The 16,258-nt window shown below is 61.6% G+C and overlaps 2 protein-coding genes and 1 pseudogene across 6 annotated transcripts; all 3 read left to right on the top strand.

The window, feature by feature from the left end:
• Positions 1-5,278: 5,278 nt before the first annotated feature.
• LOC127463462 (class II histocompatibility antigen, B-L beta chain-like) lies at positions 5,279-16,111 on the top strand. Of its 4 annotated transcripts, none has more exons than XM_051772879.1 (5): positions 5,279-5,855; positions 6,351-6,620; positions 7,269-7,507; positions 7,818-7,924; positions 15,507-16,111. In XM_051772879.1, exons 1-5 carry the CDS (start codon positions 5,771-5,773, stop codon positions 16,030-16,032), a joined length of 1,227 nt encoding a protein of 408 aa, XP_051628839.1. In that variant the 5' UTR covers positions 5,279-5,770; the 3' UTR covers positions 16,033-16,111. The 4 variants fall into 4 exon arrangements, with proteins under 4 accessions (XP_051628839.1, XP_051628842.1, XP_051628840.1 ...); XM_051772882.1 differs by having other exon boundaries at positions 7,269-7,550; positions 15,507-15,567; XM_051772880.1 differs by lacking the exon at positions 15,507-16,111 and adding an exon at positions 8,039-8,193.
• LOC127463467 (class II histocompatibility antigen, B-L beta chain-like) lies at positions 9,072-11,692 on the top strand (annotated as a pseudogene). Its single transcript, XR_007900849.1, has 5 exons — positions 9,072-9,450; positions 9,948-10,217; positions 10,803-11,085; positions 11,354-11,460; positions 11,564-11,692. The product of XR_007900849.1 is annotated as a class II histocompatibility antigen, B-L beta chain-like (transcript).
• LOC127463469 (class II histocompatibility antigen, B-L beta chain-like) lies at positions 12,472-15,018 on the top strand. The gene is made up of 3 exons (XM_051772943.1): positions 12,472-13,023; positions 13,536-13,805; positions 14,504-15,018. The coding sequence occupies exons 1-3, from the start codon at positions 12,939-12,941 to the stop codon at positions 14,821-14,823; spliced, it is 675 nt and encodes a 224-aa protein (XP_051628903.1). The 5' UTR covers positions 12,472-12,938; the 3' UTR covers positions 14,824-15,018.
• Positions 16,112-16,258: the final 147 nt, after the last annotated feature.

Genomic DNA, 16,258 nt, shown 5'->3' with positions numbered 1-16,258 from the left:
TGGGCAGCCAAAAAAAATGGCCACAACTATATTGGCCTGCAATAGTTTTGAAGTGCTCTTTGGGACACCAAAGTCCTTTATTTCCCCAAACCCAGTGTCTTTGGGAGTATTTTCCATGGTGAGTTCCTCTGTTTTTCCCCCCTAGGTCTCTTTTCTCCTCCTCTTCCTCCCCCACCTGGTTTTTGCTCCAGAATGCCCTAAACTGCAGCCTGGGGCAGGAGGAATTTGGGGGTTGGGGACAGTGCCCCCCCAGCAGCATCCACATTCTGTGCCAGTGGATGCTTGTCCTGTTTCTTTGGGTTCTTTCCTTCCAAATATTCCACAAATGGCTCTGGTGGGGTCAGTTTTGCTTTGGTGAACCTGTGAATTTTGAACTTGGCCTTGGGGAATGGTGCATGGACAGGGAAAGGCTGAGCAGGGAAAGAATTCAGGAAAAACCCTGGACCAGGTGGGAAAATGTTCCTGATGTGGGAGGTTGGAGCAGCAACAAGAGGAGGGAGCAAAGGCTGGTACAGGAAAGAGTGAACAAAAACCAGCCCTGGGGAAAGGAAGAGGGTTAGAAAAAGGCTGTGACTGCCTGGGGGGGAGTTTGGGGGATTCTCAGCTGTGCAAGTCCTTGAGACAACACCTTCCCAGGGCACACAGAGCCGGCAGGAGCCAAGGCTGAGCTGGGAAAACAAAGCCAGTCCTGGTGCTTTGAAGGCTCAAATCACCTCAAGCCGCTGAAGGGAAAAGGGGGCTTGACTTTCCTGGCAGGAAAGTGCCCCAAATCAGGCATTTGGCACTGCCCAGTTCCCGGCCTGAGCAGGAACTGGCTTGGTTTGCACAGACTGGGCTGCTGCGATGGAGCTGCTGCAGCAGAGAGCAGAGGGAGGCACCAAGAAAACCAGCTCCTCTTTTGGGGAGGTTGTTTCAAAGCTGTGCTTGAGTTTAGTGTGTGTGGGCACTAAAATCAGTTCCAAAAGCCACAGGGGAGTGTTACAGCCCACCCTGCCAGGCCAGAGGAACTTTTGTTTGATTCTTGTATCCCTTGGAGTGAATTAAAGTGAAACAGTCCTGGATGATCAGTGTTTGCAGAGAGGCCTGGGCAGGGGGTGCTTGGAGGGCAGCCCTGCTCAGAGGCCTTGTCGGGGCAGTGCTGGGTGTGGGCACCCCCCCAGGGGCCTCTGCCATGGCCGGGCCCAGGGCAGAGAAATGTCCAGGCCCCAGAGCCCAGAGAGGCGCCCCAGGGCCTCCCCAGTGCCACAGCCTGGGGGCTCCGGCCTCCTCCCCTCAGCCCGACCCTCCCTGGCCTGGCAGCAGCTCCTTTGCACAGCCTGGCCCAGCCCAAAGGCTGCAAGTCCCCTCCAACAGGCCAGTTCCTGCCGGGGAGGAGCAGGGAAGGAAGGGCAAAGGGCTTGGCAAGCTGTGGGGCTGGGGGGGTGCCCATCCCGTGCTGGAAGGGGGCTCGGGGGGGATGCAGCCCCAAAAATCCTTGGGTGCCGCTGACAGCACTGGGATCCCCCAAACTGAGCCTGGAGCCCCCACGGGCCTGGGGCTGTGCTGGGAGGTGGGGAAGGGACCCGGGGGGTACAAGAGCTGGGGCTGTGGGGTGCTCTTTGGGCCCCTTCCATGGGCTTTGTCCCCACATTTCAGCCTCAGGCCCATCAAGGACAAAAAGGTGCCCCTGGGGGTCACTGGGCTCCTCACGGGGCTGCTCCTCACCATCACTGCCCTGGGGGGAGTGGCTGAGGCTGGAGGAGCCACCCCAGAGCCTCCTCCTGCACAAACCCCCTGCCAGGAGTCACCTGCACACATATGGTAAAGTTTAATTAACATTATCATATTAGATCAATATTTGGTGTAACAATAATAATAGATAGGATTGTATTTCCTACCTGCTTTTAACCAGCAGCAAAGAACAAGGAATGGAAGGACGGGATCTGCTTGGAATTTGTAGGGGGCTCGTTAATTTTGGGGGGGTTCTGGCAACTTTTCTGGGGTGTTTCTGGCAGCTCTTTGGGTCTCAGCGCTGCTCCCATCCCTCCTCAGAGGGGGGAGAAGAGCAGAGCTGGTGAACCAGGAAACACAGACCTGGTTGGGTTTGGCTACAAAACTCCCCCTTGGCTGGTTTGGCCTTTCTAGAGGCGACTTTGCAGCAGATCCCTGTGGATTTGTGCTCCTGGGAATGCTCAAACCCCGCAGGAAACATCTGCCATGGCACCGAGGGTTCTTGGGCCAAAAGGAGTCTTTTAAGGAAGAAATCTCTTTTCCATGCTTCCAGCATGATCCCAGTTGTTCACAGCCACTCCCAGTCACTCCCAGTGTGCTCCCAGTCGCTCCCACTATGATCCCAGTCACCTCCAGAGTGATCCCACTTGCTCCCAGTATATCCCAGTTGCACCAACATGGTCCCAACTGCCCTCAGAATGCTCCCAGTCACTCCCAGTATGACCCCAGTCACCCTCACTGTGGGCCCAGTTGTCCCCAGCATGGTCCCAGTTGCCTCCAGCACAGATTCAGTCAATCCAAGTGTGATCCCAGTCTTCCCTCATCATGGTCCCAGTCACTCCCAGTTGCCCCCCACATGGTCCAAGTCACTCCCAGTGTGCTCCCAGTCCCCCCCACGATGGTTGCAGACTCTCCCAGTATATCCCAGTTGCCCTCAGCATGCTCACAGTCATACCCAGTTACTTCCACTTGCCCCAGGATGCTTCCAGTTCCCATCAGGATGATCCCAGTCACTCCCAGTCACTCCCAGTCTATGACAGTTGCCTCCAGCATGCACCCTGGCACTCCCAGTTACTCCCACTTGCTTCCAGCATGATCCCAGTTGCTCCCAGTTCCCCTCTATGTAGTTCCAGTTAGTCTCAGCATGGTGCCCCTCACTGACAGTCACTCTCAGGATGGTTCCAGTATGGTCCTGGTCACTCCCACAGTGATCCCAGTCACTCCCAGTCACTCCCAATAGGATCCCAGTTGCCCCCAGCATGGTTCCAGTTGCTCCCAGTATGATCCCAGTATGAGTCCAGTCACCTCTGGTGTGATCCCAGGAACTTCCAGACACTCCCAGTACAAATCCAGTTTGATCCCAGTCATCCCCAGTATGGCTGCAGTCCCTCTCACATACTCCCACTATTATTGCAGTCACTCCCAGTATGATCCCAGTTGCCTCCAGTGTGGTTCCAGTTGCTCCCAGAATGATTCCTGTCACTCCCAGCCACTCCCAGTATATGCCAGTTGTCTCCAGCATGCTCCCAGTCATTACCAGTATGATCCCAGTCTCTCCTACTACGATCCAAGTTACCCCCTGCATAGTCCCAATTGCTCCCAGTCACCCCACTATGATTCCAGTAGTTCCCAGTATGATCCCTGGCACTGCCAGTCTCTCCCAGTATATCCCAGTCGACCTCAGCATGCTCCCAGTCACTCCCAGTACACTCCCAGTCAGTCCCAGTGTGATCCCAGTCACTCCTGGTCTCTCTCAGTATATCCCAGTTGCCCCCAGTGTGGTCCCACTCACTCCCAATTGCTCCCAGTAGCTTCCAGCATGATCCCAGTTGCTCACAGCCACTCCCAGTCACCCCCAGTGTGGTCCCAGTCGCTCCCACTATGATCCCAGTAACCTCCAGAGTGATCCCACTTGCTCCCAGTATATCCCAGTTGTGCCCAGCATGGTCCCAGTTGCTCTCAGTTCCTCCAGTGGGATCCAAGTAGTTCCCAGTTCCCTTAGCATAGAACCAGTTGCTCCCAGTATGATCCTAGTCTGATCCCAGTATGATCCCAGTACAATCACAGTTGCTACCAGTATGATCCCAGTAACCTGCAGACACTTCCAGTATGAATCCAGTTTGATCCCAGTCATCCCCAGTATCATTGCAGTCACTCCCAGGATGATCCCTGTCAGTCCCAGTATGATCCCAATATAAGCCCAGCAGGGGCCCAGCTGCTCCCACTCTGATCCCAGTTGCCCCCAGCATTGTTCCAGTTACTCCCATTCACCCCTACTATGGTTCCAGTCACTCCCAGTATGATCTCTGTTGACCTCAGCATGCTCCCAGTCACTCCTAGTATGCTCCCACTATGATCCCAGTCACCTCCAACATGATCCTACTTGCTCCCAGTATATCCCAGTTCTGCCAACATGGTCCCAACTGCCCTCAGAATGCTCCCAGTCACTCCCAGTATGACCCCAGTCACCCTCACTGTGGTGGCTCCCAGCATGGGCCAAGCTGCTCCCACTGTGATCCCAGTATGATTCCAGTATTCCCCAGCATGGTACCAGTTGCCCCTAGGATTGACCCAGTTGCTCCCTGTAAGATCCCAGCATGAGCCCAGCAGGGGCCCAGTTGCTCCCACTATGATCCCAGTTGCCCCCAGAGTGGTTCCAGTCACTCCCATTCACCCCTCCTATGGTTCCACTCACTCCCAGTATATCCCAGTTTTCCCCAACATACTCCCAGTTGCTCCCAGGATGATCCCAGTTGCCCCAGTTCTGGTCCCGCTGGCTCCAGTCCAGGTCTCGGTGTATCCCGGTGTCCCCCCTGTCCCCCCACCCCGCTCTCACCCCCTTTTCTCTCCCCACAGAGCTCCTGAGCTGCCGGCGGCCGCAGCCCCTCCCCGTGGCCTCGGGCCCAGCCGGGACCCCCCAGTCCAGCCCCACCTGCACTTTGGGGGGTCGTGTGTCCCCCCCGGCCCTGCTTTTGTTCACACCCCAGCTGGCTGCTCCCAGTGTTCCCAGTAAAGCTTCCCAGTTCTCTGCAGTCCCGGTTTTTGGGGGGGCAGTGAGGGGGCTCTGAAAATCCCAGGAATGGGGGGTTTGGGCACTTCCAGACCCACAAAATCCTTTGAACAGGGCTTTTGGGGACATTCAGACCCCAAAAATCTTGGGAACATGGGGGCTCCCCTAGAATCCAGAAGTTACAGGAACATCGTGGTTGGGGCACTCCCTGACCCCAAAATATTGGAAAAGAGGGGCTTGGACACTCCTAGACCATGAAACGCATGGGAATAGGGGGTTGGGGCACTCCCAGACCCTAAAAATCCCCGAGAAAGTTGGCTTGGGCACATCCAGAGCCCAAAATATTGGAAAAGAGGGGACTGGACACTCCCAGACCCTAAAAATCCCAGGCAGAGTGGGATTTGGAAAGCGTCACACCCCCAGAATCCCAGGAACTGGAAATTATTGGGCACTCGGGGCCGCCCAGAACTTCATTCCCACGTATCCAGGCCAACCCAAACGCCAAACTCAGGAATCCGGGAACTCCCAAAACCCACCTTGGACCCCCCAAAACCCGGGCAGGGTCAGCAGCAGCAGCCAATGGGAGCGAGCGCTGTTGGCGCGTCATCAGCTGCCGGGCAGACCCGTCCGGAACGGAGCCCTCCCCGAGCTCAGCCAGTCAGAGAACGCCCTCAACTCATTTTGGGGACCCGTGGGAGCTCCGGGAGCCAGGGATGGGCGGTTTTGGGGGTTCCCTGAGCTTTGGGAGCCCTGGCTGGGCATTTTTGGTGGGCCCTGAGCTCCCCCCTCCCCCGCAGCCCACGGACCCCCCGAACCCCCCAGCCCCGGGGCTGCCGCGGGGGCCCCCAACGGCCCTCAGCCAATCCCAAAGCGCCCACGCCGCCCGCGCCCAATCCCAGCGCGCCGCGCTGATGACTCATCAGTCGCCGGGAAGACGCCTCGAAAAAAGGGCCCCGACTGCGCCCTCAGCCAAGCCCAGCGCGCCCCAAACCCCCCAAAACGGCGCCGCCCGGCTGGTTTGGGGCTGTCAGCAGCTGTCCGGCGCTGGGCATGGAGCGTGTGCGGGGAGCTGGGGCCGTGCTGGCGGTGCTGGTGGTGCTGGGAGCCCCCCCGGCTGCGGGCGAGGAGCTGTCGGGTGAGCGGGGGGGTGGGAAAGAGGGGAAGAAAAGAAGAAAAGAGGGGGTGGGAGCCCCAAAAATGTGAGGACGAGGGGGGTGGGAAGGCCCGGAGTGAATGGGAGGGGGGTGGGAGCCCTAAAGTAAGGTCAGGGGGTCTGGGGATTGTGGGGCAGGTGGGACAGGGGTGGGAGAGGGGGGCAAAAGGGTGTGGGAGAGCAGGCAGAGGGGTGCCCTGGGGGTCCCTGGGTGTCCCTTGAGCCCTGGAGCGGTTCCCTGGGGCTCTGGGGGGTCGAATCTGCAGTGGGAGGGTCCCCAACCCCCCTGTCCATCTCCGGGGGGCTGATGGGGGGGTTCCCCCCCCCTGCCAAGAGCCGGTGCTGGGGCGTCCGTGGGGCAGAGGGGGGTTGGGAAAGGGGGGTCCGGGGTGGCCCCCTGAGCTCCCAGCCTGCTGTGGGGGGCTGGGGGATGATGGGGGGACGGGGCACCCCCTGACCCGTGTCCTGCACACACAGGGGTGTTCCAGCTAATGACAAAGTCCGAGTGTCACTTCATCAACGGCACCGAGTGGGTGAGGCTCGTGAAGAGGTACATCTACAACCGGGAGCAGTATGCCCAGCTCAAGATCGATTTGGGGACCTATGTGGAGGACACCCTGTTTGGGGAGAAGGTTGCCAGGGAATGGAACTACCTCCCGGAATGGCGGGAGCTCAGATGGTCTGAGATGGAAAGGTTCTGCCGGCACAACTACGAATTATCCACCAAACTCCTGGTGAACCGCAGAGGCGAGCCTGGGGCAGAGAGGGTCCCCTCGGGCCCTGCCCCGGAAATGACCCTGGAGCCCCTCAAACCCTCCCTGGGAATCACCTGAGACCCCTCAGCCCTCCCTGTGCCCGTCCCTTGGCCTTTTGCCCCCTCCCACTCCATCCCAGTCGATCCCAGTCCATCCCAGTCTCTCCCAGTGCCCCCCCGCGTCTCCACCCCTCTGGGGCCACCGAGCTCCCGCCCCTCAGCCAATCCCAGCGCGTCTCTCTGATGACGCTCCAGTTGCCAGGCAGACCCAAACCAAAGACTTCCCTCCCCACCACTCAGCCTCCCAGTCCCGAGCGCTTCCTTCCCAGTCCATACCAGTCACTCCCAGTCAATCTCACTTCACTCCCAGACCCTCTCAGTCCATTCCCAGTCGTTCTCACTTCACTCCCACATCTCCCAACTCTCTCCCCAGTGCCCCCCCCAGCCCAGCCCCTTCTCCCCCACTCTATTTCCAGTCCCTCCCACTGCCATCCCAGTCCCTCCCAGTGCCATCCCAGTCCCTACCAATGTCCTCCAAGCCCTTTGCCCTCCCTCCCAGTGCCCCCCAGCTCAGCCCAGTGTCTCCCCCGTCCCTGCCAGTGCCCCCCAGCTCAGCCCAGTGTCTCCCCTGTCCCTCCCAGTGCCCCCCAGTGTGTCCATCTCGCTGGTGCCGTCGAGCTCCCAGCCCGGCCCCGGCCGCCTGCTCTGCTCCGGGATGGATTTCTACCCTGCGCCGGTGCAGGTGAGGTGGTTCCAGGATGGGCAGGAGCTGCCAGAGGACGTGTTTTCCACCGACGTGGTCCCCACCGGGGACTGGACCTACCAGGTGCTGGTGCTGCTGGAAATCCCCCCCCGGCGCGGGGTCACCTACAGCTGCCAGGTGGAGCACGTCAGCCTGGAGCACCCCCTCAGCCGGCACTGGGGTACGGCCCGGCCCCCCCAGCCCCGGGGGCAACTGGGGGCGACTGGGAGGGAGTTTGGGGGGTGCTGGGGGTGATGGGAGGGAGGTTGGAGGGTCCTAAAGGGGCCAGGAGGGGCTGGGTGGGATCCCTGCAGGGGCTGGGAAGGGACTGGCAGGAGGTTTCAGGGACCCCTGGGTGGGCTGGGGGAGAGTGGGCCGGGCTCTGTGGGGTGCCTGGGGGTGTGTGGGAGGAGGTTTTGGGGGTGCTGACCCCCCCGGCTCCCCCCAGAGATGCCACCGGACACCGTCCGCAGCAAGATCCTGGTGGGGGTCGGGGGCTTCGTCTTGGGCTTGGTCTTCCTGGCGCTGGGGCTCGGCTTCTACCTGCGGGAGAAGGTAAAGGGGGGTCCCCAAATGGGGGTCGTGGCCCCCCGCTTGCTCTCCCACAGCCTCTGTGCCCCCCCTCCCCCCCCAGCCCCTTTGCTCTCACCCCCTTTTCTCTCCCCACAGAGCTCCTGAGCCGCCGGCGGCCGCAGCCCCTCCCCGTGGCCTCGGGCCCAGCCGGGACCCCCCAAACCCTGCGCTCATTTGGGGGGGTCGCCTGTCCCCCCCTTCCCTCCATTTCTTCCCACACTAACCAGCTGTTCCCAGTGTTCCCAGTAAAGCTTCTCAGTGCTCTGCACTCCTGGTTGTTGGGGGTACTGATGGGGGGGCTCTGAAAATTTTGGGAACAGGGGGGTTTTGTATTCCCAGACCCTGAAAATCCTGGGAACTGGAGCGTTTGGGCACTCTCTGACCAAGAAATATCACAAAAGAGGGATGTGGACACTCCGAGACTCCAGAAATCCTGGGAACAGGGAGGTTTGGGCAGTGTCAGCCTCCCAGTAATCCAGGAAGAGGAGGGATTGGGCTGTCCCAGAACCACACAATCCAGGAAAAGAGGGTGTTATTTACTCCTAGACCCCTAAAATTGTCAGAACAGGAGGGTTGGGCACTGCCAGGCCCCCAAAATTATGGGAACAGGGGGGTCAGGAACATTGAGACCACAAAAATCTTGTGAACACAGGGGTATAGCCTCTCCTAGAACTGAAAAGTCACAGGAATAAAGTTCTTGGGGCATTTCTAGACCTCAAAATATTGGAATAGAGGGCTTAGGACACTTCCAGATCTTAAAACTCCAAAGAACAGGGGGGGTTGGGCATTCTGAGCCCCCCAAAATTCTGGATAAAGGTGGTTTTGGCACATTCAGAGCTCTACAATCCTGAGAATAGGTGGCTTTGGGCAATGGCAGCCTCCCAGTAACTCAGGAACACAGGGGTTTGACCTGTCCCAGCCCCAAAAACTCCTGGAAAAGACAGGTTTAGGTACTCCCCGAACCCCAACACTGTGAGAACAGGCGGGTCTGGGCACTCCCAGGTCCCCAAAATTGTAAGAACAGGGGGGTTTGGGCACTCTCAGAACCACAAAATCCCGGGAACAGGGGGGTTATTGGGCACGCGCGAACACCCAAAACCTGCTTCCAATGTATCCAGGACACCCCAAACCCCATCCCCAGCAATCCGGGAACCCCGAAAACCCCGGGGTTGGACCCCCCCAGCCCCGGGGCTGCCGCGGGGCCCCCCAACGGCCCTCAGCCAATCCCAAAGCGCCCACGCCGCCCGCGCCCAATCCCAGCGCGCCGCGCTGATGACTCATCAGTCGCCGGGAAGACCAGGCTCCAACACGGCCCCAAACCGGCGCCGGGCTTTGCCCTCAGCCAATCCGAGCGCGCCCAAAAAGCCCCAAAAAAGACCCGCCCGGCTGGTTTTGGGCTGTCAGCAGCTGTCCGGCGCTGGGCATGGAGCGTGTGCGGGGAGCTGGGGCCGTGCTGGCGGTGCTGGTGGTGCTGGGAGCCCCCCCGGCTGCGGGCGAGGAGCTGTCGGGTGAGCGGGGGGGGGCGGGAAGGGGGGCAAAAGGGGAGAAAAGAGGGGGTGGGAGCCCCAAAAAAGTGAGTGCGAGGGGGGTGGGAAGGCCCGGAGTGAATGGGAGGGGGGTGGGAGCCCCAGAGTGAGTTTGGGGGGGTGTGGGGATAGTGGGCCGGTGGGAAAGGGGTGGGAGAGGGGGGCAAAGGGGTGTGGGAGAGCAGGCAGAGGGGTGCCCTGGGGGTCCCTGGGTGTCCCTTGAGCCCTGGAGCGGTTCCCTGGGGCTCTGGGGGGGGTGGGATCGGCAGTGGGGGGTGTCCCCAACCCCTCTGTCCATCCCCGGGGGGCTGATGGGGGGTTTCCCTCCCAGCCAGGAGCCGGTGCTGGGGCGTCCGTGGGGCAGAGGGGGGTGGGAAAAGGGGATCCGGGGTGGTCCCCTGAGCTGCCAGCCTGCTGGGGGGGGCTGGGGGATGATGGGGGGGACGGGGCACCCCCTGACCCGTGTCCTGCACACACAGGGGTGTTCCAGGAGATGAGAAAGTCCGAGTGTTACTTCATCAACGGCACCGACCGGGTCAGGAACGTGGACAGGTACATCTACAACCGGGAGCAGTACGCCCACTTCGACAGCGATGTGGGGGTCTATGTGGGGGACACCCCAGATGGGGAGATCCAGGCCAGGTACTGGAACAGCGACCAGGAACGGCTGGAGTACGATCGGTCTGCGGTGGACTGGTACTGCCGGCACAACTACGAGGCGTCCACTCTGACTGCCGTGGAGAGGAGAGGTGAGGGTGGGGCAGAGCGGGTCCCCTCGGACCCTGCCCCGAGAATGACCCTGGAGCCCCTCAAACCCTCTCTAGGAATCACTCCAGACCCCTCAGCCCTCCCTGTGCCCGTCCCTTGGCCTTTTGCCCCCTCCCACTCCATCCCAGTCGATCCCAGTCCATCCCAGTCTCTCCCAGTGCCCCCCCGCGTCTCCACCCCTCTGGGGCCACCGAGCTCCCGCCCCTCAGCCAATCCCAGCGCGTCTCTCTGATGACGCTCCAGTTGCCAGGCAGACCCAAACCAAAGAGTTCCCTCACCACCACTCAGCCTCCCAGTCCCGAGCGCTTCCTTCCCAGTCCATACCAGTCACTCCCAGACCCTCTCCCTCCACTCCCAGACCCTCTCAGTCCATTCCCAGTCGTTCTCACTTCACTCCCACATCTCCCAACTCTCTCCCCAGTGCCCCCCCAGCCCAGCCCCTTCTCCCCCACTCGATTCCCACTCTCTCCCACTGCCATCCCAGTCCCTCCCAATGTCCTCCAAGCCCTCTGCCCTCCCTCCCAGTGCCCCCCAGCTCAGCCCAGTGTCTCCCCCGTCCCTCCCAGTGCCCCCCAGCGTGTCCATCTCGCTGGTGCCGTCGAGCTCCCAGCCCGGCCCCGGCCGCCTGCTCTGCTCCGGGATGGATTTCTACCCTGCGCCGGTGCAGGTGAGGTGGTTCCAGGATGGGCAGGAGCTGCCGGAGCACGTGGTGGCCACCGACGTGGTCCCCAACGGGGACTGGACCTACCAGGTGCTGGTGCTGCTGGAAATCCCCCCCCCGGCGCGGGGTCACCTACAGCTGCCAGGTGGAGCACGTCAGCCTGGAGCACCCCCTCAGCCGGCACTGGGGTACGGCCCGGCCCCCCAGCACCGGGGGGGCGACTGGGGGCGACTGGGAGGGAGTTTGGGGGGTGCTGGGGGGGATGGGAGGGGGGTTGGAGGGTCCTAAAGGGGCTGGGAGGGGCTGGGTGGGATCCCTGTAGGGGCTGGGAAGGGACTGGCAGGAGATTGGAGGGACCCCCGGGTGGGCTGGGGGAGAGCGGGCCGGGCTCTGTGGGGTGCCGGGGGGTGCGTGGGAGGAGGTTTTGGGGGTGCTGACCCCCCCGGCTCCCCCCAGAGATGCCACCGAACACCGTCCGCAGCAAGATCCTGGTGGGGGTCGGGGGCTTCGTCTTGGGCTTGGTCTTCCTGGCGCTGGGGCTCGGCTTCTATCTGCGGGAGAAGGTAAAGGGGGGTCACTGGGGGTTGTTTTCCCCCCTGTTTCCCAGAGCTTGTGTGCCCCCCCTGTCCCCCCACCCCACTGTCACCCCCTTTTCTCTCCCCACAGAGCTCCTGAGCCGCCGGCGGCCGCAGCCCCTCCCCGTGGCCTCGGGCCCAGCCGGGACCCCCCAGTGCATCCCCACGCTGAGTTTGGGGGGTCGTCTGTCCCCCCTTCCCTGCTTTTGTTCTCACCCCAGCCGGCTGCTCCCAGTGTTCCCAGTAAACATTCCCAGTGCTCTGCAGTCCTGGTTATTTGAGGCATTGAGGGGGCTCTGAAAATCCCAGGAACAGGGGATTTGGGCACTCCAAGCTCCTCAAATCTTGGAAAAGAGGAGTTTGGGCACCATCAGTGTCTGAAAAACAAGGGAACTGGGGGGTTGGAAACATTAGGACCTCAAAAATCTTGGTAACATGGGGGTATGGGCTCTCCTAGACCCTAAAAATCCGAGGGGCAGGGGTTTTGGGTACTCCCAGAGCACAAAATATTGGAAAAGAAGGTTTGGACACTCCCAGACTCCATCAAAATCCTGGGAACAGTGGGTTTTGGGCATTCTCAGACCCTCAAAATACTAGGAAAAGGGGGTTTGGACAAATGTCAGCCTCCTGAACCCCTATGAACAGAGGGGTTTGAGCTCTCCCAGATCCAAAAAAAATCCTGGAAAAGAGAAGTTTAGGTACTCCCAGGGTCCCAAAATTGTGAAAACAGAAGGGTTTGGGCACACCCAGATGCCAAAATTTTAGAATAGAGGGGTTAGGACACTCCCAGACCCTAAAACTCCTGAGAACAGGGGGTTCAAACACTCCCACACTTCCAAAATCTCATGAACACAGGGTTATTGGGCACACCCGGCATCCCAGACCCTCATTGCCACCTATCCACGACACTCCAAACCCCAACCCCAGCAATCCTGGAACCCCCAAAACCCACCTTGGACCCCCCAAGGCCCGGGCAGGATCAGCAGCAGCAGCCAATGGGAGCGAGCGCTGTTGGCGCGTCATCAGCTGCCGGGCAGACCCGTCCGGAACGGAGCCCTCCCCGAGCTCAGCCAGTCAGAGAACGCCCTCAACTCATTTTGGGGACCCGTGGGAGCTCCGGGAGCCAGGGATGGGCGGTTTTGGGGGTTCCCTGAGCTTTGGGAGCCCTGGCTGGGCATTTTTGGTGGGCCCTGAGCTCCCCCCTCCCCCGCAGCCCACGGACCCCCCGAACCCCCCAGCCCCGGGGCTGCCGCGGGGGCCCCCAACGGCCCTCAGCTAATCCCGAAGCGCCCACGCCGCCCGCGCCCAATCCCAGCGCGCCGCGCTGATGACTCATCAGTCGCCGGGAAGACGCCTCGAAAAAAGGGCCCCAACTGCGCCCTCAGCCAAGCCCAGCGCGCCCCAAACCCCCCAAAACGGCGCCGCCCGGCTGGTTTGGGGCTGTCAGCAGCTGTCCGGCGCTGGGCATGGAGCGTGTGCGGGGAGCTGGGGCCGTGCTGGCGGTGCTGGTGGTGCTGGGAGCCCCCCCGGCTGCGGGCGAGGAGCTGTCGGGTGAGCGGGGGGGGCGGGCAGGGGGGTCGGGTGGGAAAGGGGGGAAAAGAGGGGAGAAAAGAGGGGATGGGAGCCCCAAAAGTGAGTGGGAGGGGGGTTGGAAGGCCCGGAGTGAGTGGGAGGGGGGTGGGAGCCCCAAAGTGAGGGCGGGGGGGGTCTGGGGATTGTGGGGCCGGTGGGAAAGGGGTGGGAGAGGGGGGCAAGGGGGTGTGGGAGAGCAGGCAGAGGGGTGCCCTGGGGGTTCCTGGGTGTCCATCGAGCCCTGGAGCGGTTCTCTGGGGTTCTGGGGGGGTCGGATCCACAGTGGGGGGGTCCCCAATCCCCCTGTCCGTCCCCGGGGGGCTGATGGGGGGGTTCTCCCCCAGCCAAGAGCCGGTGTTGGGGCGTCCATGGGGTAGAGGGGGTGAGAAAGGGGGGTCCGGGGTGGCCCCCTGAGCTCCCAGCCTGTTGTGGGGGGCTGGGGGATGATGGGGGGGACGAGGCATCCCCTGACCCATGTCCTGCACACACAGGGGTGTTCCAGTGGATGGGAAAGGCCGAGTGTCACTTCATCAACGGCACCGAGTGGGTGAGGTACATGGACAGGTACATCTACAACCGGGAGCAGTACGCCCACTTCGACAGCGATGTGGGGGTCTTTGTGGGGGACACCCCGTATGGAGAATTCTGGGCCAGGCAATGGAACAACAACCCCGAAATTCTGGAGTACGAACGGGGTGAAGTGGACAGGCTCTGCCAGCACAACTACAAACTTGGTGCTCTGTTCAGTGTGGAGAGGAGAGGTGAGAGAGCGGGTCCCCTCAGCCCCTGCCCCGGGAATGACCCTGGAGCCCCTCATGCCCTCCCTGGAAATCACCCCAGACCCCTCAGCCCTCCCTGTGCCCTTCCCTTGGCCTTTTACCCCTTCCCAGTTCTTTCCTGTCTCTCCCAGTCCTTCCAAAGCCCCCTAGTCTCTCCTAGTCCATTCCACTTTTTCAAAGTCCATCCCAGTCCATCCCAGTCTCTCCCAGTGCCCCCCCCCGTCTCCACCCCGCTGGGGCCACCGAGCTCCCGCCCCTCAGCCAATCCCAGCGCGTCTCTCTGATGACGCTCCAGTTGCCAGGCAGACCCAAAGCAAAGACTTCCCTCACCACGACTCAGCCTCCCAGTCCCGAGCGCTTCCTTCCCAGTCCACACCAGTCATTCCCAGTCCCTCTCACTCCACTCCCAGACCCTCTCACTCCATTCCCAGTCGTTCTCACTTCACTCCCAGACCTCCCAATGCTCTCCCCAGTGCCCCCCCAGCCCAGCCCCTTCTCCCCCACTCTATTCCCAGTCCCTCCCACTGCCATCCCAGTCCCTCCCAGTGCCATCTCAATCCCTACCAATGTCCTCCAAGCCCTCTGCCCTCCCTCCCAGTGCCCCCCAGCTGAGTCCAGTGTCTCCCCCGTCCCTGCCAGTGCCCCCCAGCTCAGCCCAGTGTCTCCCCCGTCCCTCCCAGTGCCCCCCAGCGTGTCCATCTCGCTGGTGCCGTCGAGCTCCCAGCCCGGCCCCGGCCGCCTGCTCTGCTCCGGGATGGATTTCTACCCTGCGCCGGTGCAGGTGAGGTGGTTCCAGGATGGGCAGGAGCTGCCGGAGCACGTGGTGGCCACCGACGTGGTCCCCACCGGGGACTGGAGCTACCAGGTGCTGGTGCTGCTGGAAATCCCCCCCCGGCGCGGGGTCACCTACAGCTGCCAGGTGGAGCACGTCAGCCTGGAGCACCCCCTCAGCCGGCACTGGGGTACGGCCCGGCCCCCCCAGCACCGGGGGGACAGCTGACGGGGGGCCGGGGGGGAAAGGGGGCAACTGGGGGCGACTGGGAGGAAGTCTGGGGGGGAATGGGAAGGATTTGGGGGGCAATGGAGAGGCTGAGAAGGAGGTTGGTTGGTGCTGGGAGGGCTGAGAGGGGCTTTGGGGAGTCTTGGGGGCAACTGGGAGGGAGTTTTCAGGAGTGGTCTGGAAAGGCTGGAAGGAAGCTTGTGAGGTCTTGGGTTGACTGGAAGGGGTTCAGAGAAGTCTTAAGGGGGCTGGGAAGGGACTGGGAGGGGTTTCAGGGGGGCCCTGGGGGTGATGGGAGGGATTGGGAGGGTCCTAAAGGGGATGGGGGGGCTTTTTGGGATCCCAGAGGAACTAGGAAGGGACTGGCAGGAGATTTCAGGGAGTCCTGGGTGGGCTGGGAGAGACTAAGATGGTGTTTGTGGGGTCCCGGGTGGTCCATGGGCGGTTTTGGGGGTGCTGACCCCCCACCTGTTCCCAGAGATGCCACCAGACATCGTCCACAGCAAGATCCTGGTGGGGGTCGAGGGCTTCGTCTTGGGCTTGGTCTTCCTGGCGCTGGGGCTCGGCTTCTACCTGCGGGAGAAGGTAAAGGGGGGTCCCCAAATGGGGGTCGTGTCCCCCCCCTTGCCCACAGCCTCTCTGCTCCCCCCACCCCGCTCTCACCCCCTTTTCTCTCCCCACAGAGCTCCTGAGCCGCCGGCGGCCGCAGCCCCTCCCCGTGGCCTCGGGCCCAGCCGGGACCCCCCAGTCCATCCCCACATTGCAGGTTGGGAGCCCTCAGAAGGCGGGGGGGGGTGGAGTTTTTTGCTTTCTCCTGGGCAAAGGGCAAGGCCCTTCACTTTGGCCTTAACTCAGGCAAGGGGTGTGTTGGAGAGGCTCCGAGGTCCTTTTGTTCTCGGCCTGCTCATCTGGCTGTTTGCTGGTTCCCGTTTGCCTTCGTTTCCTGCGCCCTGTTCTGCCCCCAGCCCGGACCTGCTCGGACTTCACGGGACAGGTTTGACCCCCCTCCAGAGGAACCTTTTGGGGAGGAGGTCGCCCTTTCCCTCCTCCGCTCCCGTGTTGGCAGTGGCGTGTGTTCATCGGCCAAAAGGGGGAATTCCCGGCCACAGCCAGCCACAGACAGCGGGAGATTCATGGGAAGAGCCCCTTTTTCTCCTTTTCCACTTTTTCCCCTTTTTGTTGTTCTGCCAATACACAGATATCCTTTAATAAAGAACTGTTATTTTTCCTTTTTCCATACTTCCTTGATTGGAGTCTCTTAATTTCAGATTTACAATTCCTTAGAGGGAGGAGTTTGGTCTTCCCCATCATCCAACTGAGACAGAGGTGCTGCCCCATGCTCCTGCCCTTGCCATTGCACATCCCCACATCCCAGAGCCCCAACAAGAGCTTTGAGGGATGAGGCAGGCACAGGATCTCCCTTCCCAGGGCTGGG

Source organism: Manacus candei, unplaced genomic scaffold, assembly GCF_025592945.1.
Source record: "Manacus candei isolate 608988 ecotype Guabito, Panama unplaced genomic scaffold, ASM2559294v1 h1tg000162l, whole genome shotgun sequence".
Taxonomy (NCBI): domain Eukaryota; kingdom Metazoa; phylum Chordata; class Aves; order Passeriformes; family Pipridae; genus Manacus; species Manacus candei.
Note: the sequence above shows the minus strand (reverse complement) of the source record. Positions and strands in the feature narration are given on the sequence as shown.